This window comes from Accipiter gentilis, chromosome 16 (genome assembly GCF_929443795.1).
Source record: "Accipiter gentilis chromosome 16, bAccGen1.1, whole genome shotgun sequence".
NCBI classification, from domain to species: Eukaryota; Metazoa; Chordata; class Aves; order Accipitriformes; family Accipitridae; genus Astur; species Astur gentilis.
Window position 1 is genome coordinate 23,142,356 of NC_064895.1, and position 27,215 is coordinate 23,169,570.

The 27,215-nt window shown below is 40.3% G+C and overlaps 1 protein-coding gene across 5 annotated transcripts in view; it reads left to right on the plus strand.

Annotated features, from left to right (window-relative positions):
- The window catches only part of MFSD2B (MFSD2 lysolipid transporter B, sphingolipid), a 103,682-nt gene that overhangs the window by 15,882 nt on the left and 60,585 nt on the right, over positions 1-27,215 (plus strand). For 4 of the 5 annotated variants that reach the window (XM_049818454.1, XM_049818455.1, XM_049818453.1 and 1 more), the window contains 9 exons: positions 3,773-3,942; positions 8,706-8,796; positions 8,891-9,012; positions 11,337-11,420; positions 13,093-13,173; positions 17,321-17,430; positions 18,685-18,828; positions 20,767-20,943; positions 21,977-25,649. In XM_049818454.1, the coding sequence (XP_049674411.1) occupies positions 3,773-3,942; positions 8,706-8,796; positions 8,891-9,012; positions 11,337-11,420; positions 13,093-13,173; positions 17,321-17,430; positions 18,685-18,828; positions 20,767-20,943; positions 21,977-22,034 (1,037 nt within the window). In that variant the 3' untranslated portion in view covers positions 22,035-25,649. Of the gene's footprint in view, positions 1-3,772; positions 3,943-8,705; positions 8,797-8,890; positions 9,013-11,336; positions 11,421-13,092; positions 13,174-17,320; positions 17,431-18,684; positions 18,829-20,766; positions 20,944-21,976; positions 25,650-27,215 lie in introns of those variants that run through there. The other variant, XR_007508294.1, reaches the window with a different exon arrangement.

Consider the following 27,215-nt stretch of genomic DNA (forward strand, 5'->3'; position numbering starts at 1 on the left):
AACTCTTTTTGGTTTATTGTTAGCCAGACAAAATAAAAATCACTCTTACCCAAGCCAGGGTAGGGAATAATGATCTCATTTAAAGGTGATTTGTAGGGGAAAAAACAAAGTGCTGATCTTCTCTAACATTCAGTTAAAGAAAGTGTGAAAGTAATTTTGGGTATTTTCTTTCCTTCCTTCCTTCCTTCCTTAGGTTTATGTGTTTCATGTTATAAAAAAAATGCTTTCTCTGAATAAATTCTAGGACTCAAAACCAAGACAGTTAACCTTACCAAAAAAGGAGAGTAATTTTGTATGCATGTTCACACCAACTGAAATCTCTCTTTTTATTTAATCTGTGTTTATTTAATTCTAACATATACCAGGTAGTTTAAGGACAGATCTTGCTGTAATATAACTGGTGCTCTGACTGTATTAGTTAGAAGAATGACGGCTTCTAGACCGAATCTCTGGCTCTTCAACAATCAAAACCAGACAGTTTTTGCTTTGAAGCAAATCAATCAGACCCAGAAAAGTGCAATGAAATTATTTTCATGATTTCCTGTACAGATCATAAATTGAATGTAAGAAGAGTTTCTTCCCTTCTTGCTCACTTCAGCTCTGTTCTCACACCTTCTTTACTATGTAATTGCTGTCTCTCATGGCCACCAGCATTAAGCAAGGTAAAGAGAAAAGAGTCAAGTATCACATGAAAGACTTTTCTGTGTCTTAACTTGTCCTTCAGTGTTGCTTTAGAATAGCTCGTAATTTTTTTGTTGCATCTGGTTTCTCTTCCTGGCAAGATCCCTTTTCTCTTCCATTAGTCCTTCTAACCATCAACATACTTGCTTGAGTATGTTGAAAACTAGACTACAGAGGCACAATGAAATGGCCAGAAGTGCTAAAAAAGTCATATCAGACATCGTAGATACAATATCCTCTGAGAAACCGAATCCCTTTCCAGCCATATGGAACAGTTGTAATTTGCATTATCATCAACTAGCTCAAGAGAAAGTCTGGGCTAGCAGTCATAGGACAGGACCAAACAGCAGGAGATTCCAGTTGTGTTATGTTCTTTGGCACTGATTGTATTCTGAATCATCTGGCCTAAATACTAACTAAATCCATGTACCTAGTGTTTTCTATTGTCTGGTTTTATGTCTTCAGAGGCTGTGATCCAAATAAATGTGCTTTCCTATCTGCTAGTCCCATGCAAGGCTTTATAGGCATGTGAAATTTGTGCTCATAAAAGCTGTTGAACTCCACGGCTGAGAGGTGTAATACATTTATAGTGTCCTTTTATTATTCAGAAAGGGTTTAACTTTCGAGTATACAGCTGTTCTCCTAAGCCAAGTTAGGGTGGTAGAATGAACCACAGTTTTGACTTTTCAAATGTTGGTATTTTTTTATATTTTGAAATTACATTTGTTTGGAGCCAAGTTTTTTTGTAATGGTTATGATCATGTAAGAATCTCCCCCTCCCCCCCCCCCCCTTTTTTTTTAACAAGTGTTTTACTTAAACACTTTTGCCTTTCTTTGGATTTCATAGAGAATTCTTCTTGTTGATAGACTTTCTTGGATGCAGTCAGTTGCTCAGGCATTTCTTCAACTGCTTAAAGAAAAACAGCTGTGTAGTATGAAGTGTGCTTTTAAAAAAACATTGGGATCAGAGGATCCATTACCCTCTACTGGAGACAAGCAGAACTGCTTATTATAAATTTTGTCCTGCTCCTTACTATGAGTGCAAGGTAGAAATACTGGATTCCAAAGTTGCTTTAACATACATCCTACTTACATTCTGGGCAAAACATAACCTACTTCAAGGTACGATCTGCTTTCTGAAAGATCAGCTTTCTTGGCTTAGGTGGAAAGTAATACATTATAAATTCTGAGCATACAAAAACTTTGAAATTTGCCTGTTTCTCAGCTCTTGCTACTTCTTAGAAAATAAGGTTTCATAATGGTTGTATTTTTGTTGCCTCTAATGATGCTTCTGAGTTTTATTCTACACAAGTGCTGGTAAAATGCAGACGTAGAGCCCTAGATAAAGGTTATAAATGTGTAGGTAGTGTTTTGAATGAAAGGTGTGACTTAGGTGCATTGCCTTTGCACTGAGTTGTCAACAGTTTGGAAGCTCTGCAAGGCCCAACTGAGACTAGTTTCTGTCCAAATACTTCAAATCAGGTTGAGGTTAGGAATTCTACCATCTGCCAGCATTTTTGTGTGTATGGACTGAACTGTAACATTGCTAGTAAGATTAGATATGAAGTTTGGGGACGAAGCTTTTTTTTTTTTCCTTCCCATTGGTTTAAATTAACGTTACACGAAGCCTCAAATTTTCCATCCAGAAGCATTCTTTGATTGGGAACATACTAGCAATGGTTTAAATGATCCAAGCCTCGTAGGGAGCCTCTCTTCCCTTTTCCTTACTTGATCTTCCATAGCTATGTACAGCTCTCATTACTGCACTGTCTGAACATCTCGAAGTGTGTGTGCATTGACCTCCCATTAGGTGGAGAAGTACTTTTATTCCTTTACAGGCATACACAAAAGGCATGTGTCCAAGGTCACCTAGGAGGACTATTATAGAGCAGGGGACTTGAATAAACCTAAACATAGGAGCTTTTGGAATAGCTATCCATTTCCAGAGAGAGTATGAAAACCACCAGGACACAACACTGCTCTGGAAGTGGCCCTTCAAAATCCCCCATGGTGCTTCTGAGAAAGAAGCATGGGATCCCTGGAGCCACTGAGAGAGAAAAAGTAGAACAAAGCCTGATGTTTAGGTCAATGAGAAGAGCACTCCCTCATAAACAAGGAATCTTTGTCCCTGTTCCTAATCTGTTCACGTATTCAACCCTATGTATATTTATGCAAAATGCATAAATAGTCTCTGGAGCCAGGACAGGAATTCAGTTTATCTCCCTGACATGGGGATGCTGGGTGTGGCCATACTGTGTGGAAACAGGACTGGTAGGCTTGAAATCCCTTGGGGTGAGAAAGGTCTAGAACCCAGATTACTCACCTGCAATGGAGCTGTAACAGCTAGCTGCCTTGTTGACTGATTTTGAGTACATGAGGCATGAGCTGGATGCCCATGGTTAGATTTTTGCTTTCCCAAATGGAGACTTTGGTTGTTTTTTCAGATGATCCTTTGTTCTGATGGTACTTGGAGTATTAGTGATCTGAATCATTCTCTGAGGCTGAGGTAGCTAGTTCTGCCTGACCGTGGCCTTAGGCAGTTAAGAACAGCACCTGCTGTTTCCAAGAGCTTTGCAGTTGTATTACTTCCAATGTAAGCTTAAGTATCATTTTATTTTACAGTTGGAGAACCTAAAGGTCTGATCAGATAAGTGACTTGAAAAATGTTTCACAAGTTACTGTCAAGCTTGAGGTGAAAAGTCTGATGTTATGACTCCTAGTCCTGCCTTGGAAAAATGGCATTCAGCATTTAAACTGTAGTTCTGCTCTGGTCCTCGAGATGAAAGGTTTCTATGTTATCGCCTTGTGATTCTTAATCTCAGCTGCATCCATCATGCAGCTTATATAAAAGAGGCTTTTCCATGGAGGCTTCTAAAAGCTGATCAGAAAATAGATGACAAAACTTTCTTTCCTTGAAACAGGATTACTGATCTTCCAGTTCTGCTGTTCTTGGTATTGCTTTTTCTGCTTGTTCCCTGTAAAAGAAAATGATTTGATGAGATTTCTCTTCAGTGAGACAAATGAGCAAGCTTGCAGACAGTGGAGGAATTGAGTTCTCATCCTCAGTGCACATTTGTGCTTCCTTCTTTAGGAATGACCATGGAAGTGCTTGGGACCTTGATTGGAGCTGCACTTCAGGGGCAGATTGTGGCCAGTGCTCATTTCTCTCATCACTGCACTGTGAATCCCCCAGTAAACACAACCGACACCTGGCACGACACTCCCAGCTTTCCAGACCCCTCAGATCTCCTGTCACATCAAGTAAGTGTCTGTGGGAGCACACTAAAATCTCTTAGACAGAGGGGTAGGGATGTTTCTGTAATACCATACCATATCATCCAGCCGGATGAGCATGAACATGACTTCCTTGAAATCAGTAAACGCTGACAACATAGCAAACAAGTCTTCCTGTCTGTTGTCTTTGCAACCATTTCTCAGCATGACAGCAGAGTGACACTGAGGAGCTTTGCTGAAGATGCCAGACTGTAAAGTAGCTAGGAGGTATATGGCCATCCTTTGTTTTCAGTAGGGTCTGATTTACAGTTTAAAATAGAAGCTTAGTAAGGAAAGCTTACTTTACTGTGCCAGGAGTACCGCATCCAGCTCTGGGTTCCCCAGCACAAGACAGACACGGACCTGTTAGAGCGGGTCCAGAGGAGGGCCATAAAAATGGTCAGAGGGCTGGAACACCTCTCCTATGAAGAATTGCTGAGAGTTGAGGTTTTTCAGCCTGGAGAAGAGAAGGTTCTAGGGAGACCTTATTGCAGCCTTTCAACATATAAAGGAGGCTTATAAGAAAGATGGAAGAAGGCTTTACTAAGGCCTGTAGTAATAGAACAAGGGGTAATGGCTTTAAACTGGAAGAGGATAGATTTAGATTAGATGTAAGGAAGAAGTTCTTCATTGTCAGAGTGGTGAGGCACTGGAACAGGTTGCCCAGAGAAGTTGTGGCTGCCCCATCCCTGGCAGTGTTCAAGGCCAGGCTGGATGGGGCTTTGAGCAACCTGGTCTAGTGGAAGGTGTCCCTGCCCATGGCAGGGGGGTTGGAACTAGATGATCTTTAAAGGTCCCACGGAAGCTAAATAATTCTATGATTCTATGAAAAAATGGTGGCTATAGCAAGATCTTTCAGTTCAGCAACACTGCTCTTCAAATTAGTTAACACTAGGAATCACCTGTAAAGATTAATGGCTGTTATGTGAATGAAACTGCAAGTCCTGCTTGGAATCTCTATTCTTGTGAAGGTACAAATCACTGTTGGAAGTAAGTGGTTGGTAAGAGGCAATTAGTGGGAGCAGGGCTCAGTGGTTAACATGTGGAATGAACCTAGAGATCCATGCTTGTTTATTTAATTTTCCACAGCAGATTTTTCCTGTAATCCTGCACAAGTACTTTAATCTCTTCATGCTTCAGTTTGCTACTTTTTGAGAAACAGAGGAGGTTTTATATCTGGGAGGAAATCCTAAAACCTGATCCAAACACAATTTGATAGTCTTCCATTGTTTCCAGTGGTCTTGAAACAGGCCCTAAATCAAACAATTACCTTGTGTAGTGGTTTTTTCTCTTTCACTCGTGAAATGAGCAGTTTGTGGGTTCCATTTTACCAATTGCTGGATTCAGTCTCTCTATTTAAATTTTCATCTATTTCTCTGTCAGTGCATGTACTAACTGATATATAAAATTCCCCATGAAGAAGATTCCTTGACTGGAGTCTTATCTCAAGTGCTTGGTGTAAATCAGGGTATATGTATTCATGCTCTGCTTATTATACTTGAATAGCTCCTATTACCACTCTTCAGCAGCAGTAAAATCACAAGCTAAAGACATGTTTTTATGCATACTTTGAATTTGCATACCCTGGCATGAGCACTGGTAGTCCAGGAAGGGGACTAACCCTTGCCTCCCCCAACCCCCAGACACTATTCTTTGCCTCTGTGCTAGCTGATCCTTGTTTTTTGGCACAGGTCATTGTAAGGCTTCTCAGAGAGCTGATCTGGGAAACTGCCTGGGGAGAACTGGGCTGCTTCTGTAAGTGGCCATACCATTTTATAGCTGATTAAAGTGTTTTTGAAGCTTCTTGTTAGGTAACTTCTAGTGTATATTTTAACAAGATACAGAACATCATCCTGTTTTCTTTTTTAGCTTCTAGGACAATGTCTTGATGTAGAAAACTACTGTGCTATTACAACTTTGTGAATTGTCAAGAGGAGTAGTTTGAAAAGTTGTGGAGCTAGCTGAATTTCATTGCACAGCAGATTCCCTGTCTGAATCAGCTTTATGCCATAATCACCAACTTCTACTTTCAAATCTCTTAAATGGCTTTCAAGGAAAAAAAACCCAAACATGATCTTATTTCCTTTCTGTCTAACCACATGTGCTTTCCTGTCCTTTTTGAGGTAGGAGAGAGATGAAAGAAGCTTCACAATGAGTTGAATGTCAAGTAGTTTTTTATTTTGAAAAATTAGCAAAGATACATAGCCTAAAGTAGCCAGGTAGAAGCTAATACCTTTCATTAAACTAGCTACTAACACTGGGAAACAATGGAAAAGCTTTTAGACACACAAACATTTTTCAGATCCAAAGAAGTTTCAGTGTGACTGGAAACTTGTCCTTTTTTTTTTTTTTTTTTTTTTTTTCCCCCAACTGTATGGGTTGATTTAAAGAAATTACCTTCCCCATTTCAATTCCTTGTTTACAAACAGCCATATGTTCATTTTCTGTGAGAATTTCCTCTTTATTTGTTTTGGTCTTTGTTTTTTTCCTTCTTCCACTGTTTTGTGTGTCACCTTTTCAGGTTTTGTAGATGAGTAGTATCCCACGGTTGAGAACAGTCTGGATTATGGTGTCCAACTGTTTTCCATGGGTGAGGTTCTGTTCACTCCTTGTTCTTTCCTGCTGTTTTTCCCAAAGACCCCTCAGGCCTGGGCAGAGGTTATAGTCTGAATTAACTGCTCTGGCAACCCACCTCACTCCCTGCTACCCCGAAAACAGTGAGGACCAAACAAAACAAAAAGTGAGGACCAAAATTTTTTGCCATTCACATAACCTGGCATCAATTTGGTTGGATTATAGGAGCATGCATGGCCACCAAACCACGTAGGGGAGCTGCTTGTATCGCATGACAGGGCACTTGCCTTTTATTCACAACATGCAAAACAGAATACGCACCTAACTGCACAATCAGCAGGAGATTTCGGATCTTGAATGTTGGTTCTATGACTGTTGGACATTGAATTCTAAGTTGAGGCAGGTCCATGAACCTGAAGTACCTCCATGAGTCTAAAAAAAATTTTTAGAAGAGGCCGAATGTTGACTTTCTTTTAGTGCCATTCAGGAATATTACCCTGACCCTTTTTGTCACAAGGACTAATTCTTAGCTGCTCAAGAGCACACCTACTTTAAAAGAAGACCTAATGAATGACTGACATTATTTTGCTCTTTACTAAAGAAAGTGGAAGAAACGGTTATTTCTAAGCTCTCCTGAAGTTGTTACTGTAAGCTTAGGAGCAGATTTTCGCTACTGGAAACCAAGCATGGATATTGATGTAGTTTGTAGATGGGCTAACAAATTTTGTTTAGGGTCAGAGAATCTTATTTGGCCTACCATGAATAACCTTGATAGTTTAAGCTCAAATTACACTTAACGATAACCTGTGAAAGAAAGCATTTAATTCAAGTGCTTCAAGCAAATTAATAAATAAATAGACATGAAATACAAAACTCATAACAGAGTTCTGTTACTATGCTTTTTTTTCAGCCCCTTCTCCCCTGGCTAGGCTGCTTTTGAGGCTGAAATTACCTCATTTAAGTGGCTTCACGTATCTACAGTACTGCAGTCTGTAGTCTGTGCAAGCCATAACTGATAGCATAAAAGTACCCTGTGACTTAATTTATAGCTCTGATATAAAAAAACCCAAAACTTTATCCCAAATAAAGAATAGTCCTGCATTCCTTTATTTCACCATGTCCCCTTCTAAACTGCAAATATCTTAACAAAAGCTGTTATCTTGAAGAGTGTCTATACTTACACAGTTCATCTGACTACCTTTGCATCTACACTAAGTGACTTTATATTTGGGAGTATATTCTTGTAATTGCATGCTTATTTACTAGCTGCTTCCTAGATTTATAATAATTTCATTTGCAACATATAACTGATAATTTGGAATTCAATTTTCCTATAAAATAATCTTTGTGTCATAAAGCTCTATAACCAGCACTTTTTTTTATCTTTGATAACACAGTATAAAATAAATTATTACAGAATACTAAAGCAAAATTATTTTTTAAAGCTTTATTCCAGAGTCAGTGTAATCAGAGATAGATATAATAAATGTGATCTGATGATGTGGGAGGGATCCTTGGGGGCTTTGTTCCCCTAGCTAATTGGAAGCAAAGATTTCTGAATTTGCTTGAATATTTCACTAAGTAACTGGGAAAACAAGCATGCAAGCTACCATATTCTCAAAACATTGGCATGAAAGTATGATTTCTAAAATTCATTAGAGTCTAAAGGAAGTTTTCATTATCATTATGTATAAATGCAGTAATTATGTTTACATCAGTACTGAGGCCTTTCCCACCCAGCATGAAGATACAGATTGCAGTCTGTGTAGCTAGACCAACTGGATTTACTAAAAATTAGAATTGCTCTATGGATGCTGCATGTTTTTGATAGATGACTGTGTATATCTATAGCTAGTCTGAACGTAAACAAATTTTTAAAACATTCAGGTTGCCAACACAGTAGCCCTTTTGTTTGCAGCTTCTTTTTTTCTTTTTTTTTCTTTTTTTCCCCCCAAGAAATAAATACTTATGTGCCCTGGATTTATCTTAAAGTAGGTGTTGTCTATACATGAACTGCAGAAGTGAACATTTTTCAGAGAGGTAAAAGACAGATAGTTGGCTGTATGTAGATGGGCATTTCTTTATTTGCAGATGACTCACCAGAAAGAGACTGAAATTTTCTTAATGACTTGTCATTCCTCCTGTCACAATTTAAAATGTCTTTTTTCTTTTCAAAGGCAAAAGTTTATATGATTGCAGCAGGGGTCATAGGAGGTGTGTATCTTCTTGGAATTGTCATTCTTTTTCTTGGAGTAAAGGAAAAAGATGGTAAGATATATTTAAATATGCCTAGAATTAATAATAATTATTTCACATTTATCTATGGAAAATATTCTTATTTTATGTATTCCGCTCCTCTTAGATCCTTATGCCTTAAATTCAGACAGAGCAATTCCTTTTTGTAAGGGGCTTGGACTCACCATGAAGCATGGTCCATATGTGAAGCTTACAGCTTCATTTCTTCTCATCTCGACAGCAGTTCAGGTAACTTCCAGACTCTCTAAGTCGTGTGTTGGCCTCATTCCAGTCCCAGCATGGGATAGTCTGCGGCAGCTAAAATGCAAATAACCTTTGGCTGGTGACTGGAGGTGGTGATCTAGGGGGTGGTGCCTTCCCCTACAAATCAGTAGGGAACCAGAGTCCTTTTTTGGTGCCTGGGGTCCTGTGCGGTTGGAGATGGTTCTTTCAAAAGAGAAGCAAAACCAAAGTCCTGACCATTTATAGATGGCTTTTTTTTTTTTTTTTCCATAAAAGGTGAGGAACTAGTCCTAGTGACCCAGATTGGGTCATTATATGTTATCCATCTACAGTCTCCTGTGGTTTCACTTGCTTAGAGAATGCCTTTTCTCTTCTCTGTGTTCTTCTCTATAGTGTGTGCCGCTTTAAACCATTGCCCCTTTCCTTTGTATAGGTGGCTGTTCTCAGATAGTGGCTGAACTGGTTCTTATGGAGTCTTTTGTGATGGAAGGCATTAGGTCAGAGTAAGAAGATGTTCAGAGGCAGGAGGTCTTACCTCTCTCAGAGCTAGATAGACCTAATTTTCAAATGAGGACCTGCAGTTGACTGTGGTGCTCTCAAAAAGATGCAATACATCCTCCCGTCGAGAGAAGCTGTAGAAAAACTAAAGCCACTCAGTAAGAAACCCATACTCCCCATAATCCATCAGTCTTTTTAAATCTTGATTTTTGAGCTATCGTCAACTCGGGAAATGTGCTATTTTAACATGAACCTGTACATAACAGTTGAAGTTGGCTTTATTTTGAAAAACAAATAATATTCACATTTTTGTCAACAGACTCTTAGTCACATGAGCCATTGATCAAGTAAATATCAGGACAGAGGACAAGAACAGGGCATGTAAGAGAGCAGTACTGTGTTCACCAGCAGTCCTGGTGAATTAGTAAGTTCCTTGGAAGGGCTGCTTAAAAGTCTGTTTGCCAAAGAATCGCTGAAGTTTCCTGTTGGCCTGGATTTGGGCACAGTTAGTAGGCTGTCCTTTACACCATCTGTCAGTCCTTGCTGGAATAGCAGAAGCATTTCTGCTTGTATCTGGGACCTGCAGGCACTGTGAACAACAGTAGAGACAGGGAGAAGATGAAAGGTGAAAGGTCCCTTATGGTCTGGACCCTTCCAGCATCCATTCAGTCAGTAAGGATACAGCGCACATCTGGTTTCTGCAGCCAACTACTTGCTGACAACACCCAGGAGGAAAAGAACTATTGTCAGTCCACATCTCTTTATTTTTCTGTTTGTACAAAATGAAGGGAAGGTGTGAGGGGAGGCAGAAGCTGGAAGCTGTATTGCTCCAGTTCAGCCAGCATGAGCAACCCTTGCTATTGTTCCACTGACTTCGTGGAATTTAGTGAGTGAATTACTGGTGAGCAAAGGAACAGACAGGTGAAGATGCATTGGCCATAATCCCAGAGTGTGATATTCTACATCTAAAATGAAGGCAGGTGAACTGGGACACAAACTAGGGAAGGTTTTGATGGCAATGGAGAAAGGATATATCTTTTATCCTAATTTGTATACAGATGATTGGGCACTTATAATCTACAAGCACACAAAGGAGCAAGAGCTGATCACACTGCTGTGGCATGAGTATTAAATCCTCCTCTGTTGTTCCACTTCTGCAAAATTGCTGGATCTGGGCCTGAACCATATTCTGGTATTCAGAACCCCCCTGAATTCTGCAAAAGCATGGTGGCAGTAGCTTCATCTGTCATTATAACACAGTGCAGCTAGGTCCTCCCACCCAATGAGTACTCAGACTTACGGAGATGTCTGACCCAAAGCTACACTCCATAGCCAAGGTTGTATACAAAACCAGCAGTTAGCTGCTTTACTACAGGAAGTTGGCGTGAGTGTAATTGCAGCTGAAGAGTAACTTGTTTTGGAGTCAGAGCTTCTGGTGAAAGATTTATGGCATTGCTATGGAAAAGGAAGGGCAATTTCTTGCAGTAGTCTGCAGCTGTGACAACAACACAAGGCAATTGCAACATCAGGAATAAAGCCTTTAAACAGAATTCTCTCATAAGACAGTTCCTGTTTTGGTCATTTTTATGCTGTATTAGGTGCATGGTTTAGCTTTTGCTTGCCCCAATATTATTGGCATGTTACTCCAGTGATAGCAGGAGAGTTATTGCTTCTTTAAATTGTTGCAAATGAGGGAAGAATGAGACTCCCAAATTCTACATTTAACAAATCAGTCACAACTATGTTTGGCTAGTATGGAGTGTGAAATCATTTTTGTCTTTTTTAATTCTCCTTTCTTTTTTGGTGGTCACCAAATGTCTTTAATTCAACAGCTGGAGCAGAGCAACTTTGTCCTTTTCTGCACTCACGCTGCTGATCTTCGCAATCACTTCCAGTATTTGGTGGTGACCATCTTGGTGAGTTGCACTTCTCTCCCATATTTTTATTTGATAGCTGGTTCTCACTGTTTTTTGGCACAAAATAACAGAAGACAAGAAGAGTTTTGTGTCTAGACAGAGCTGTTAGGAAGCTACACCATCTTTTCCATTGCTTGTTTGAAATAAAGCTGGTGTTCCCTACTGTACTTATAAAAAATTAACGTTTTGAAGCTTTTAATTAATTCCTTGTTGCTTTTACCTGTAAGTCACTTTCTGCTCCTATAAAGGACAAAAGCTGCTGCCAGAAATGAGGTCTGGAATTTTAGCTCCTTTTTCCCTTTCCCCAGTCTGCTATGCTGAAAATTAAACAACTTTAATTTGTGTACTCATACACATGAGCCTTCTGGGCTAGGCAGCTTGCAAGGATAAATATTTTAAATATCCAGAGATATGAAGATTCCTCTCTAAAGCAATTGGCAATGTGATAAAAAGATCCTTTTACAGAATCTTTTTCTTGACATGCAGAGGTAGAATTCTGCTTGCTTAGGTGGTACTTATAACTCAGTTACACACTGCTCCTCTATTGCTTGATTTACTTCCTAATTACAAGTAATATTAATTGAAAACTGCCATTTTCATCCTTCTGACCAAAGTCCTTTTAACACAAGTAGAACATTTAATGCTCCATAATTACTGGGATGTGCATGCACTGCAATTTGAAATATTTTGTAGAGAATTTGTCTACCATATAGAATACTGCAGCAGTCATTTTCAGGGAAGCTGTTGCATGATTTCTGACCCATTTGGCACAGCCTTTGTGGAGCCATCTGAGGGGAACTTCATTTCTACTTCTTGGTCCCAGTGCCCCACCCTTTCACCCTTTCTTCCCCTTTTTGATTCTTCCTTTCCCACATGAATAAGACAGATCTTTTCCAATTATTAAAACCAAAATGTTGGCGAGCAAGGGATGACTGCTGGGTATCTTAAGGCTCTGCAAGCAATGGACACCAAGAAAAGAGGCAAGAGGCAATAAAGTCAGTAAAGAGTAGAATATAACTCTAACAATGAGATGACATTTGAATTTAGGTCAATCATAAGACTGTCACTAGTAGCAATACTTGGGTGCATTGGTACTATGTTGCCTGTGGTTGTTCTTGTTACCGGGTGAGTATTACAGTATATGAAATTGTAATGTTGACTGTAAGTGACTATTTCTCTTACAGGTTGTTCCTAAGAATAAACATGTAATATGGGATATGTACTCTAAGTATATCTTAAGATGAGTGTACCTTTTGCTTCAGCTTTCTTTCTGTACGATGGGGTAGAGCTTAATTCACTTATCATTTTTCAGGTTTAGATAATGAGGCAAAAGGCATTAGCAAAGTATGACTATTTGCAGCATCTTTGAACTTTAATGACCATATCATGTATAGCTTTAACTGCTGTGGCTTACATTAGGAAAGGGGATTTTTAAGACACTGCCTTCTGATATTTGACTGTGGAAAACTCTCTCATGGATAGCTTTTGTTTATAATACATAATAGTGAATTAAAAAAAAAAATCACTCAAAGGATGAGGAGAAACAGGAATCTGCAAGTTCACCTTCCTTTCAGACTGTAATGTACTAGACAAAAAGATGTCTGTGAGCTATACAGCTGAAGAAGAGAGTGGCAGTAAGCACAGTACAGATATGGGTTTTTGTCAATTGTAGGTATCAGCAGCTGTGAGCATTCCCTTCTGGCAGAAGTTTCTGCAGCGATTTGGCAAGAAGTGTGCAGCATGTGGGATTTCGGTAAGCAAATCCTTTGAGAAAAAAATCTGCTTGTGCTCACTTCATTTGACAACTGGAGCCACTTCAGGAGCTCTTTCAAGTGCTTATAACCTCAAGCTACATGAAATTTGCTCAGTTTTAGGGTTTGTTTTAAATTGTTATACCAAATTTCAGACACATTCCAAGTTTCCAAGAGAAACTTTTGAGAAATGGATTGATGCTGAAGGGATGTCCAAGTTTATTTAAGAATCTGCACAAGCTCTGCATTTGACTGCTCCCAGAAGTGAACCCCAATGAGATTTTATAAATTCAGATCTCTGTTGCTTCAGGTTGACAAGTTATCTGTTGTACAAGGCTTGTTTTGTCTTTGTGTATGGTGTTGAGTTGACTGCATCTGTAATTCAGTCACAGAGGAGGAAACAGAAGTCTGTTACTCATCCTTCTCTAGAAATGTAAGAAGGCAGGGCTGCCCACATCCCTCTGAATGGAGATGGACAGTTATTAGTAAAGTAAAGAAATAGGTGATCTACCTGAGAAAAGAAGCCTACTTTAACTTTGACACATCTCTGCAAAGCCAGCTCAGCAAGCCTGCCCTCATCTCTGATGGATTATTTTAAGTCCTTCACTTAGTGCAGGCAGCAGCAATTTTCTGTCATCATCCTCAGTGAGTCATTGTATAGGCCTATTCCTCCCCATTTTTCCCCTGTTTACCTTCAATTACTTATGAAAGAGGAAAGAAAAATTGTCTGCCTTGAGCACAACAAAGCATGAGGACTTGGAAAATCTAGCCTGAAGCTATATGTCAAAATCTGAACAAAGTTTAGGTCTGGTGACAACTGTTGAATATAATTGAACAGTAGTTTTTGGAATTCAAATCTGTGTGTTGGAATGACTTCCAAAGAATCAAAAGTAACTTTAAAACCCAAGTTCCAAATATGCTGAATGGTTATGTGTTTTGAAGTAGGCACCTGGAATCCAAGTCCCATCCTCATTTGTTTTTACCACTTCAGCAAAGAGAATTGCCAAAAGCAGTATTGGACCATTGACTGGACCAGGGAATGCAGATTTCCTCCTTAGGAAATCTCCTCCTCTGTCTACTTGGCTACGAAAAATGCTTTCTTCAACCAACTTGGCTCTATAAATTTAGTTTAACATGACTGGAAAGCCTGTCAGCACCTCTGTAAACATGGTTTAACTTAATTTTACAGTTGAGTTGCTTGACTGTGTTATGGTCTAAGTGGGGGCTGGACTGAAAAAAGCCATCTCTTTATTTCACCTTGTAGACATTTCTCAAGGGACTCAGTGTGTGCTCAGTGATGGATTTTGTGTCTGGCAATGCATCACAGGGGCTTCCTATACTACCAGCTTGTGTGATCTGTACAACTAATCTGTTCTCTCTCACTGTGAAGTAAAATCACATCATTTAAGGCTCCTGTGTTTGTCACTGGGGAATGTTCTTCTGGAAGAGAAGGAGACAGGGGAGAAAACAAGGGTTGTTTTCTCCAAAACCTTACTCAGATTTCAGGGTGAAGGTGTAATTTGAAATTCAGTTTCCTGAAAAAAATTTCACACTGCTCCAGACTAATTTTTCCTGTTAAAGTGGTCCTATGTCAAAGAGACCCCTGAAAGAGTATAGAAGGCAGGGTAGGTAGATAAGCAACAAGAATCTTGGCTTCCTGCCACTGATATTGCTCCCCTTTTACTCATTCCTCCACAAGAGATGGCCAACAGTCTAAGCACTGACTAATTATCTAAACTTCCTGGAAGTTTAAAGCCTAGACTTTCAGGAGGTATACGGCCATGCCCAAGCAGGATCCTTGATAGCGTTCTTCCTGTGATCAGGCTGGCGCACAGGCTAGGTAGGAATTATTCTCCTCTGTTTATTTGTGTCTGCTTCCACGTGCTATGTTCATTTAGATTGTCTGCTCTGCCCTCATGGGGAAAATGTTGAACTTAGAATCAGTAAGTCTCTCAGCTGCTGACTGGAGGTGAAGCTTGTCATGAGAAATTTTAAGAAGTGTGGCAGCTTGTTGGTTCATGGTTTTGGCAAGGTGTCTGAAACTAGAATATTGCTCGCTCTCACAACTCTAGCTTCCATCCTAGCTAATAATAGCTTTTGGCTGCGGGCTTTGGAGGATTTAGTAAAAAATAAAAACAAATCCCAAAACACCTCCAATCTTTTCACCTCCCCACACATACACAATTGTTTATTTGCCATCTATCAGCACTGTGCAGCATGGAGGCATGCCCTTGGGTGAATCCTGGCTGTGCAGTCCCTTTTCCACCCTCCCATCCCCATTTCCACTCGCATCCTAGCTGCACCTTTTCCTAATTTGCCCTTTATAATGTGCTGCTGCACAGGCCAGTACCACCTTTAGCATCCCAGCAAGGTCGCCTTCGATAGTGCTGTCCAGGAATGGATGAAAGACACGTGATAACTGGAGGATATTGTTTATGACTCGGAGGGCAGCAGGCCCTGTGACTAGGGAGCAGGGTGCCAATAATGGAGTATTTACTTTAAAGTTGGAAAGAAGGAGATGCATTAGCTGTTTATTACAGCAGGAACACTGGCCCTGTGATGGCACTAACTGTTGCATGTGTGAGACTTTAAGGCATTGTAGCCTCAGTCCTGCGGGTCGTGCTTCTCTTTCAGTAGAAAATTACAGTTACAATGATTATTATTATCGATCTAGAATTTTGTTTAAGTGCTTTGGTTTCTGAGTGGGTGCCCCATGCGGAGCATAAGGCAGTCGTGAAATTGCTTATAGGCAACATAAAATCTTACATTGCTGGAGTGCTCTCTTGTGGTGAAATAACGATTTTGCCACAGCATTGGGCTAATGCAAGGATTATCTGTCTGTGCTGGGAAGTTGCAGTCAGGAAAGGTTATTTTCTGCCTCCTTAGGTTAGGAGCAAATGCTTTAGATGGGAAATGCATTTAAAACATAAACATAATGGATTAGACTCCAGGACTCCCAGAATCACTTATCATTCAGAACTGTAAATAGCAGTGCTTAGGGGAATCACTCTCTGTGAAAGCTCTTCTCATACCCTCAGCTCCCAAGCTGCAAGTATAGAGGATTGAAACACTTAATGTTAAACTAATCCCCCATCATTAAAAAGCCCTGTAGATAAGCCCCTGGTTCTGGATTCTACATGTGCTGTGCCCATGGTTCACAGGCGTAGGAGATGGAGCATGTGATGTGTACAGGGCAGCTGGGCTGTATGCATTCAATCAGCATTTAAAATAGTGGATTTTCAATCCTGTAAACCCATAGCCTCAAGCGGAAGTTGAGGAAATCAGGTGGTTTTAAGTACTGCCAGAAAACAAATCCTGAGCATCCCAAATTAGTTTGGTTTTGAGAGTAGCCTTAGTGACTTGTGCAGTGTCATGACCTCATCTGGCTGTGTGGAATGGGAGCAAACCACATTGCCTTCCTGGTTTTAGTTATTGCAGAGTACCTAGATTACTTTAAAGTGGTCATTGGAAATGGAGGTGTAAGCGAACTCTTCTTTATTCAAGACTCAAGATGATCTGTGAAATAGGATATTTACAGTTTAAAATGACTGTTGAACCCCTGCCCCTCCCCTCGAAATGCAGTGTGATGATGTTTCAATGTTTTGTCTCAGTGAATTAAATAGTTCCACTGGCCTAGGATAGAAAACGGTGGTTGGTCATCACTATTACTAAACTGTCAGAAAAATCTTAGCACAAGCTGATTAGCAATCTCCCAAGAAATATCTGAGCACAGTTTGGGAACTAGGCCACTTAAGGGCTCTTCACAAAAAGTATTTATATGGCCACACTTCTTTTGGAGACTGCGAATGTTTAGGAGTCTGAATGTGGCCAGGGTCTGCCAGCTGGCCTTGTGACTGATAAATAGGGTCCTGGGACTGTTCAATTTACTAGTGCAGTTATAGCCCTAATACTGCTAACAGAGAAGGCACTAACATTGCTTGTCCTATTTTTCTCTGATTCTTCTGAATAAGTAAATAGAGTTTGGCTCAGGGCTCTTTGGAAATGTCATTTCACCAAAATACTGAAGTATTAGGTGTTGCTGTGCATGAACTGTTTTATAACACAATCTTATATTTTGAAGGGAACTGTCTATATACCATTGAGCAGTGCGTAATGTAAGTTAAATGTACTGTTTTTCTTCATCTTCAGTGGATGATTCCTTTTGCAGTCATGCTAGTGACCATTCCAAACCTGATCCTGGCTTACTTAGTGGCATTCGTCTCTGGTCTGAGCATTGCAGCATCTCTTCTGTTGCCATGGTAGGAGAATTTTACATCTGAGTTGGGGAAGGGGTATATGTCTGTATGTACGTACTACTGCATGGAATTTGCCTCTAAAAGAGGCAGAGTTTGGCAAGAGTCACTTCTTCCAAGAATTTTTTTCTGCTTTTATAATAGAGGCTATTTGCAATGACGTGACTTTGGTTGCCCTGTTATTAACAGATTACGTCTACTGTAACTGTAGCTCGTCTTTGTACATAAGAGTATGTAAATGAATCAATTATCTAAGTAGCTATACAACTTGCGATAACAGTAAATCAGTTGCCTAGGCTTGGTTTCTAACAGAACTACAGGAATTATGAAGTTGGATAAATTAATTAATGCTGAGCAATTAAGAATGTAGCAGAGGAAATGTAAGCCAAGCTATATATTCCTGATTGAGCAGTCCTCTGTTATAGATTAAATAACACAAAAATATGATTAAAAGAAACTGAGAATTCAAGGTCCTTTTCTCTTGAGGACTGAAAAAATGTGGGTAAAAAAAACTACTCAAGGGTGAGCAGGGTGGGACATTTTCTCTCCGAAGCAAGTAATTATTATTCAGTCAAACTGACCAGAAAGCAAGACCACTGCTGAGAGCTGTTTTGCATTACTCATTTGTACAATGCCCTGAAAACTCCAAGAGATCGTGGAAACGTAGTTTGAAATAAGCTGTCAGACCACATAAGCTTTTCTGCACAGAGGGCGAGAAGCCCTTTTTCTAACAGTAAATCATGACATATATTGGAAATAAAATGTCAATTCACAGTTGATATTTGAGCAGCTTCTATTCTGATTCCCCATTACCAAATTCAGTCTCTTTGAAATAGAGAGAGAATAGGCCTCATTGGTTTCTGAAAATTTTGTTAGCTTGTCAATAGAGTTATTTCAGAGTAAAACTATTCAGAGATTCAGAGCCCCTTGAAATCTTAAGAAACATGTTTTTTGTTGTTCTTTTTTTAGTAACACAACTTCTGATTGGAATGACAGTCAGTCTAAAGAATTCTGTCACCTCCCAGCAGGTGTTTGATAGTTTTTCAGCTGGTTTTCTACCTCATAATATGTGGCCATGTGTTTCTTACATGGATTTTTGCCCTCCTGTCCAGCAGTAGAACTTTTTGAACTGGATTCTTTCATGTGCATGACTACCTCAATAAGATCTTAAGAAGGGAGGAGGGATATACTCTTTCAGAAAGTTTGGACTTTGAGAAGAGATTTTGGCTTGAGGTTTTCTTGTATGTTGCTCATCTCTAGGTCAATGCTGCCTGATGTTGTTGATAACTTTCGCCTGCAGAATCCTCATGGAAAAGGACATGAAACCATTTTCTATTCTTCTTATGTTTTCTTTACCAAGATGTCAGCAGGAATTGGCTTAGGAATTTCTGCAGCAGGCCTGGAGTAAGTAACACTGTGTTTCCATTTAGTGGATCTACTCTGAAAGCCTTCTGCCTTTACCCTGGAGAGTTAATTGCCTTTTTGCCCTGAGCCTGAAAGTGCCAGCAGCTCCAGATATCTAACCATTAAAGACAGGATTGTTATCATCTAAGCCAGACCACTGAGCATTAAGTTGCCTGCCCTAACATGTTTCAGTTCAGAAGGACCTGACTTCCCTTTAGATTTTCCTTTTTCCAAATTGCTCTTGTAAATTTTGGTGGCTTATATGAATAAAGAACTAAACGTGAAAGCCCAGCAGATGAAGGTCCCCCACAAGTGATACAGCTGCTTTGTGCATTCCCTGTTGCATCTGGGTTGGACTCTGTATATGAGCTTGTAAGTCTTTACATGGATTGGAGGGCTTTCAGGCGTGCCTAGTGGCCTGTTCAGCACAAAAGGATCACTGATTCCTGCATGGTTTTAGGGAACTGGACACTGATCAGAGTCAGGAACAGTCTTTCTCACAGCTCTGCCCGTCACCTAGACCATGTCAGTTTGGAAGATGCTTTGTGTTCTCCTTCTACTTTTGCCTTGTCTGTTCTGACTGGACAGTCAGTTTGAGAAAGTGGTCAGCCATCTCCTGCCCTGCTTTTGTGCATGACCTAGCAGAAAGGGCCTTTGTCTGCAGCTGCTAGGTTTCAGTATACATACAGCACACAAACACACAATAAAAGCTTAGAAGGGAACTTGTCTGAAATACTATCTAGCCTTTGGCTCCAAGTTAGGTTTTGGTAACCAGAATGTTTTGCTTCAGGGCCTTCAGCCGAAACTGCTAAGTAACAGGCAGTGCTTGGCTGAACATTTCAAGCTTAGGAATTTTAGATGCTTACTGCTAACACCCTGTTGTGGTTTAAACCCAGCTGGCAACTAAGCACCACTCTGCTGCTTGCTCACTCCCCCCCAGTGGGATGGGGAAGAGAATCAGAAGAGTAAAAGTGGGAAAACTCGTGGGTTGAGATAAAGACAGTTTAATAGGTAAAGCAAAAGCCGTGCACGCAAGCAAAGCAAAACAGGAATTCATTCACTACTTCCTATTGGCGGGCAGGTGTTCAGCCATCTCCAGGAAAGCAGGGCTCCATCACGCGTAACGGTTATTTTATTATCAACACTGTTTTCAGCACAAACCCAAAACATAGTCCCATACTAGCTACTATGAAGAAAATTTACTCTATCCCAGCCAAAAGCAGCACACACCCTCAAACAAATCACTGTTCACCAATTAGCCCCTTTTCAATTGCATTCCAGTTAGCTCCCAGCAGTTTGCCAAGGCAGGTGTTTGTGGGAGAACACAGAAGACAGTGGTGCTAAATGAGCTTAAGCTTTGATAGGTGTATGTTCAGAGAAAAATAAAACCATTCCACAAATTGGGAATGGAAATTTGAGTATATCAGCAGTTGTGGGACTGCATGAAAGACCTGAATCAATGAGCTGTAAGTGTGTACCTAACTCTAAGCACTTGAGTAAATTTGTCTATCTTGAGAAGAGTGCTTAAGTGTGTGTTTAAATTAAAGTTAATTATTGCTGTTGAAATTGGTCAGATTACTTGCACACTTTTAAAGCAGAGCCTAAATACTTGGCTGAATATTAATAGGAAACACATAACAGATCAATTTCGTTACATGGGATTCCATGCTTCTCTTAGTAGTTAAATGTTACATAATAATAATGAGAAAATGCAGAGGTAATGCAGTTACCTGTAAATCGAGCACAAAGATGAGATTTGAAAAACAAGATTTGAAACATGTAATGAGGGGAAGGAAAAAATGAGGTGTAGGGGGAAAAAAAGGGAGAAAAGTCTTAATTAGTTTGGGGGGAAAGGAGTAACGCAGGAAGGGAGCCTTCAGATGAACAACTGCCTTTTAGCTTTGGACATACCCACCACTGTTATTTCCATTTGTTTAGGTTTACTGGATACAAGCCAGGGATGTGCAGACAATCCAATGATGTGATCCTCACACTGAAAATCCTCATTGGAGTGGTCCCTGCTATCCTCATCCTTGTAGGTTTATTTATACTTCTTTTCTACCCAATCACTGAAGAAAGTCGGAAGGAAACAAAGCTTGCACTTGAAGTGTTAAGGTAGGTTTGAACTGGCAGCAAACAGCAGTAACATCGCCGCAGCAGCTCTTAGTCATACTGGGCAAAAATTATTAGCTACCAACATATACCTCTATATTTCTTACAACAAAACAAAACAACACTCTATTAGCTGAATTATTAACTAAATGGTACCATTACATGCTCCAGTATCTTATTTTTGTAGTGTAGTACTACCTGCTTAGAGGACCATTTATCAGATATATTGGCTGCTATAGTTTACTTTTTCTCTGGGGTGGTGCACAAAGCAGTATTGCGGGGCAGTGTTTCAAGCCAGAAATGAAGAATATTCTACATAGATTAAATTTCTGGAGAAAATGTCAATAGTTACAATTTACTTGTATATGGAAGAAAATGGGATTCTTGACTGCATTCTTGGTGTTTATGGCATATGAAAAACATCCAAACCATTCAGAGGCGTAGGCAGGAGATCGTGGGAGAAAAAGAAAGGAGAGCTTTGACCTTTTTTACCCTATCAGTCTCCCTTCTTCCCCTTTCCTCCCTCTCCAAAGAAAATCTTGCCTAGCTCAAAATTATCCACCTTTGTCAAATGAAGCCTTGGTATACTGAGGACAAATGTAAGAACAGTTTATCCTAGCAGATTGATGGATTAAATATCGCCATATATTGTTACTCCATCTTGTTTTTATTATCCCAAGTTAATGGAGTTGGAAACTGATTTCCTTGTCAAGGGATCGATTCCACGCCCTAAGCATGGGTATCTGGGACCACTTCATTGCCCTAAGGTATCTAAGATACCTGCATGGGGTCGGCAGATATGACACAGGCCTCTCGTGCACCGGCTGTTTTCTTTAGTGACAGCTGCAGACCAGAGGGGACAGGCTAAACAATCTAAAATGGGACTGGTCCTCCTGTTTAGGTACTTTAGTCACTGTCCATAACAACTACACCTTGCTGGTGGTTCTCAGTTGTTTGAGATTGCCGAACAGTAGCTTGATTAGTTAGCAGTAAAAGCCAGAAGTTGTTCATGTATCATTTGTTCTGCTTTTAACAGAAGGAGCCATCAAAGCACAGAGAACCTGGATGACCATAAAGAGGACACTTCTGTCTGAAAGCTCTGAATACAGTAACTTTACAAATACAGTCTCACATCCCATGCACAAACTCTGTGAGAGTCTTCTGGGACATTTCTCTGCTCACATTTTATCAAAAAGGATAAAGGATCATTCTGACACAGTCAGTAATGAAATCAAGAGAGGACACCACCATGCAAAATATATATCGAACTCCATGCACTGTGCTAAAAAAGACATTACAAATGTTCAGGAACATAAGCTATTGAAGTCTTGGGGGTTTTTTGTTCATTTTTCAATGATTAACAGAAGGCTGTGATTTCATTACAACAAGAGATTCTAGGGACTTGTAGATCAAGGGAAAAAAGTATAAATGTGATGCAGAACCCAAATTTTAATTCATGTGATGTATTTCACCCTTAGAGCCTGGGGTGGATTTTGAACAAAAAGTCTACCTATAAATTGCACACTGTTGTGTCTGGTAAGCACTTGGGAATCCTGAAGTATGCTATAAGAAGTTAGGATTTACTTTGTTTTGAAATGAAGCAAATCACTGATGCAGGCATGTTTTGAGGATTTTCTCACACAGAGTTTTTTCTGAAAGATATTTTGATGTAATTTAACTTCATAGATTTTTATATGAAACAGAACCTTACATTTCTCATTACTGGAGTTCCTTGCTTCTGACACCTGTAAACTCATCTTTGTCAGAGAATGAGTACTTAACATTTTCAAAAACATAATCTCCACTCAGGATACCCCAAATCAGTAGTCCCTTCCAAAAATTAGACTATGCCATTCAAATTGCTGTAAATTTTGGCCTTTATGTAATCATGATACTCACCCATTTCTCATGTGGTGTAGGCTCTCTGCCTCACAAAACACCATGGCATGGCTGTTAATCTCAGCTTGCACACAGTGTTTTATAATAATGAGGCTACACCTGACTTTTAAATGGTGATTTTTTTTCAGTCAGGGATATGTCATCATGCTTGAGATACATTAACTGAAACCTCATTTCTACTATAGATTCACAGTGCTGAACTCATTTTGTAGGTGAAAGACACACCTAACCTCAGGCACTTTCTGGAGCACTTAAGTTCAGACCTGGTAATTCTGGGCTGCTTCTGTAGTCAGTGGAGATACAGAGACCTCTGGAGGCTGGCTCCAAGCTTAAGCTAAAATGGCTGGACTCTGAAGACATACCTAAATCTGGAGGGGAGAGTGATGAATCCCAGAGTTGAAGGCTTGTTCACCTTGAAGAAATCAGCACAATGCAACACAAGACACAGCCCACTGGCTTCACTGCATGAATATGTGGGAGGGTGCCTTTATTTTATGCTGGAAGTGCCTCTGGAGGTCTGGCTTGATGCTGTTAGGGAGCACTTGCCGTAGGTGTCACTGGAGGCAGTGACTACAAGTAATTTGCTCAGGGCCATCTGGGAAGTGACTCCAGTGCTGGGAAACTGGGAAAGCTTTTTCTTAAAGCTATTGTGAAGTAAAATCAGTGCATCCATTGAGTGTCTCATCAAGTTTAATACTGAAACCTTTTCAGGAAAGTTTGAAGTTTAAGGCCTAATGAACTGTCCTAATTCAGCAAAACACTTAATCGTGAGTGAGCTTTTAGGGATATTTTGAGTGTGTGTGGGTAAGAGTTAACTATGTTTAAGATTTCTGTTGAATTGACATCTAAGTCTGGGGATTTTTTGTTTCAGTTCTTGGACAAATCAAGATATGTATGCCTGGGGCATATGTGTTTACAACAAAAAAAACCCAATTTTGAGTCTGATGGAATTTGAAATAGTAGATTTACTGCACTTTGAATTAGGTAAGTTATGTAGTAATATCACATAGCTCCAAAACATCATAGAAAACAGTTTTGGGGGTTTGATTTATTCTGTGATATTTGCGTATTTCTGAATAGATGTCTTTAAAAACAACCAGAAGTCCCAGTAAAGGCCATTAATGTTTTTTAATGGGTTATGTTTTCAGCTGTTATAAATCTGTAGCTACAAGGCAGTGGATCTGTGTCAGTTTACATAAGCCGAATACTTAGCCCAGTGATAAAAGGGTTGCAGAAACTGCTGGCTGTGGTTGATTGGAGTAATTTGAATGTGGCTTAAGATATTATTTCTAGATCAGTTGTGCAGCTGCCTCTAAATTGCACAACACTGAATCTGAATTCACTCTCTTGCAAGGTAAACTTAGTTGATTACAAACTGTTTTCCTCTTTCCAGAGAGACAATGTGATATTTACCTAACAGATGCATTCAGTCCTCGCTTTGCATATGGTAGTAATAAAGGGAACTGCCAAAATCAAATAGAAAGCTTCTGTAGATGAAATGTAGCGGAGTATTTTTATATTTTGAAAATCTCATTATTTTATTTGATTATCAGAGTTGTACTTTTGTTAAGAAAATGAATGTATTTTTGTAAGTAAAAAGAATGGAAGAGTAAGCGCAGGGTAAGATTTTTTTTTTTGTAATTTTCTTTTTTTAGGGCTCAGTGTTAGTGCTGTAAAATGAATGAACTTTTGTACGTCTCCTTGTCAGTTTTAAATGATGCGTATGCCTTAAGTATGTTCGGAACATGTGACTGAAAGAAGCAGGTTCTTATATTGACAACCACTCAGATTAAATGCTAATCTAATGTAAGCCTCCTGCCTTGCACTGACTGGCAGTAACAAGGGCCAGGTTCAATCCCCAGGGGCTCTCATCGAAGTAACACCCAAATACAGTTGTAAGAATATGGGAGATTGGGTTAAGCCAGCTGGGTGCCTAATGGACAGCACTTCTCCACCTGCATGCAAGCAGTTCCAACAAATGGATTTACACAAATAGAGGAAGAAAAGGATAACAGAGTTACTTGTCACTGGGTAGTCCCCCATAAAGCAAACCATGCCCATTCCTTGCCCTTGCTGAAGTACAGTGATGGCAGCCCAAATCTTCTATACTGGGCTGATTGCTGGTATAGTCGGTAGCTGAGCTAGTCACTAGTCATCCCTTCCAGCTTCATCGCCCTTGTAGTTTCTGCCTAAAAATAATGTTGAAACCTTCCAAGGTTATATGGGCTTCCTGAGCATTACTGCTGGTGATCAGTCTAACCATGGGTCACAGCTAACCGTGTAGGCAAGCCGCCATTCCCCATCAGGCACTGAAGGAGGGGGTTGCTGTTAGCCACCGCCACCAGCTGTGTCTCCTACAACCGTGTTCTCCGGCCCTGCTGTACCCTGTCTGTCGCTGAGCTTGCTGACCTGCCACGGCTTAGGTGGATTAGATCACTTGTGCTGAGTCCCCCATTTTAATAGGTGAATACCACCTCGGATGTCTGTCTCTGGGGAGTCCCTGAAGGCCAGGACCTTCCGTTTCAGGTCACTGGTTTTTCAGGAAGGGCTCTGTAGATTTGAGAACTAATTCCTTAGGTCACTTCTGCACCTTATAAGAATTGCCGCTAGATTCAATCCCTGCTGCATCCTCTCATCTCTATTCACCTTCTGCATTCCAAGTAACATAGTTGAAGTGGGCAATGTTTAAAGCCAAACCCTGCTTTTTTGTGTTCATAGTTTGTTGCCAAATATTACTTGTTCATCTCCTTTTCTATTTGCCTTTCTGGGCTGTAGATAGAAAACTCAGAATTAAATCAATCTTCTTGAGAAGAGGGGCTTTCTTGAGGGAAACTCAGGTCATTTAAGACCTTGTATTTGTTGCCCAGCTCTTTCAAGCTGCAGAAGGCAAGTTAGTTCAAAGTCTCGTGCAGTAGGTTACAGCCAGTAGCAATCTAGTGTATAGGGGTCAATCACATACCTTGAATGAATTTCATGTCATAGTTAGGTAAAAAACAGTCTCAAGGTGCTACAATAGAGTCTTTCCCTTCAGAAAACTTCTAGACTGATGGAAACATCAGTTGGATTCATACAACTAGCAGGTGAGGGAAGGAGTTTTCTGTTTTCCTGCAGTTTCAGAGATCAGAAGTTCCCTGTGCTGCACTGAATGCTTTTTTTTCACCTTAACTCTCTGTAAGACCATGGCTCAGATACCTGGCGAGAGTGCTAAGTATTACGGTTACAAAAATGTGTATATGTTATAGGCTTAAAGTATGAAATCAGATGGCTTTCACATCATTGAGCACCAAATCTGCTGCATAAAACAGATGCTATCTCCCTGGGAAGCTTCATTCAAAAGACAGAGTAGCAGCATGTGTCGCTGTCCCTGAGGCAGAGGAGGAGACTTTTTTTCTATGTTGCACCTGAGAATATACAGTCTCCAAAGACACAAACTGGCACGACACAGAGCTGAACAAACAACAGAGGGAGAATGGTGCTCGAGCCATGGCACTCTGCAGAAAAGTTGGGTCCTCAACATCATTTCAGAGATGATTACAGAGCAGCAGTCTCTAACCCTAGCTGGAGAGCAGCAGTGCTATTGGATGGTAGGGAAACATGAATGTTTGCTCTAGAAGTGTGGAAGCAGAAATAAATCTTATTTCCTGATCTATTCCTTGTCTTGAATGATGTTAGACAAGACTATAAACTTCAACTATGCCCTTCAGCTTTCTGTCCTCATTTTTGCTGGACTCTGCTGTAGATGGTGAGGAAGGATTGCTCAGGCCCTATGGAACTGATGGTCACTTGCGCAGCTTCATCGATGGAGGTACACTTTGGAGACCCAGCACCCATCCCCTGCCCGCTCATCTTTGCTGATGAATGTGGAATCATCTATATTCAGCAAAGGATCAAAAGGATTTCCTTTTCACCTTAGTATTCTCCATCATGGACTTTCATTTCTGTTTTACCTGGAGGATGTTTTCACCTGCCTAGGGCCAACACAGGCCACCAGCTTGTCATCATGGTGATGGAACCAGGTTTACACGGGCTGAGAAGTTTCTGTCCAAATTGGCTGCAGCCTATGAGGAAGTATTTCCCTTGTGTTTCCAGAACAAACTCACCCCTTGGTCACCTTCAAAGTCATCGATAAGAAGCTGCGCATTTGCCACATCCAGCATGAGCAATTCTGCCAGTTCTAGCCGTGGCAGATTGTGAGTCTGAGTGCATAGACGTACCTGCCAAAATCGGTGTGGGATGAATGCAGAACTGTAGCCACCTCCAGACTCCTGGCAAAGCCTCAGCTGTGCTGAGCTGGCCAGGCAGAGAGAATGGGCAACTCCAGAATTCCCAAAGTGACTTGTAGGGGTGAAAGAAGAGCCATAAGAGAAGAAAGCTCC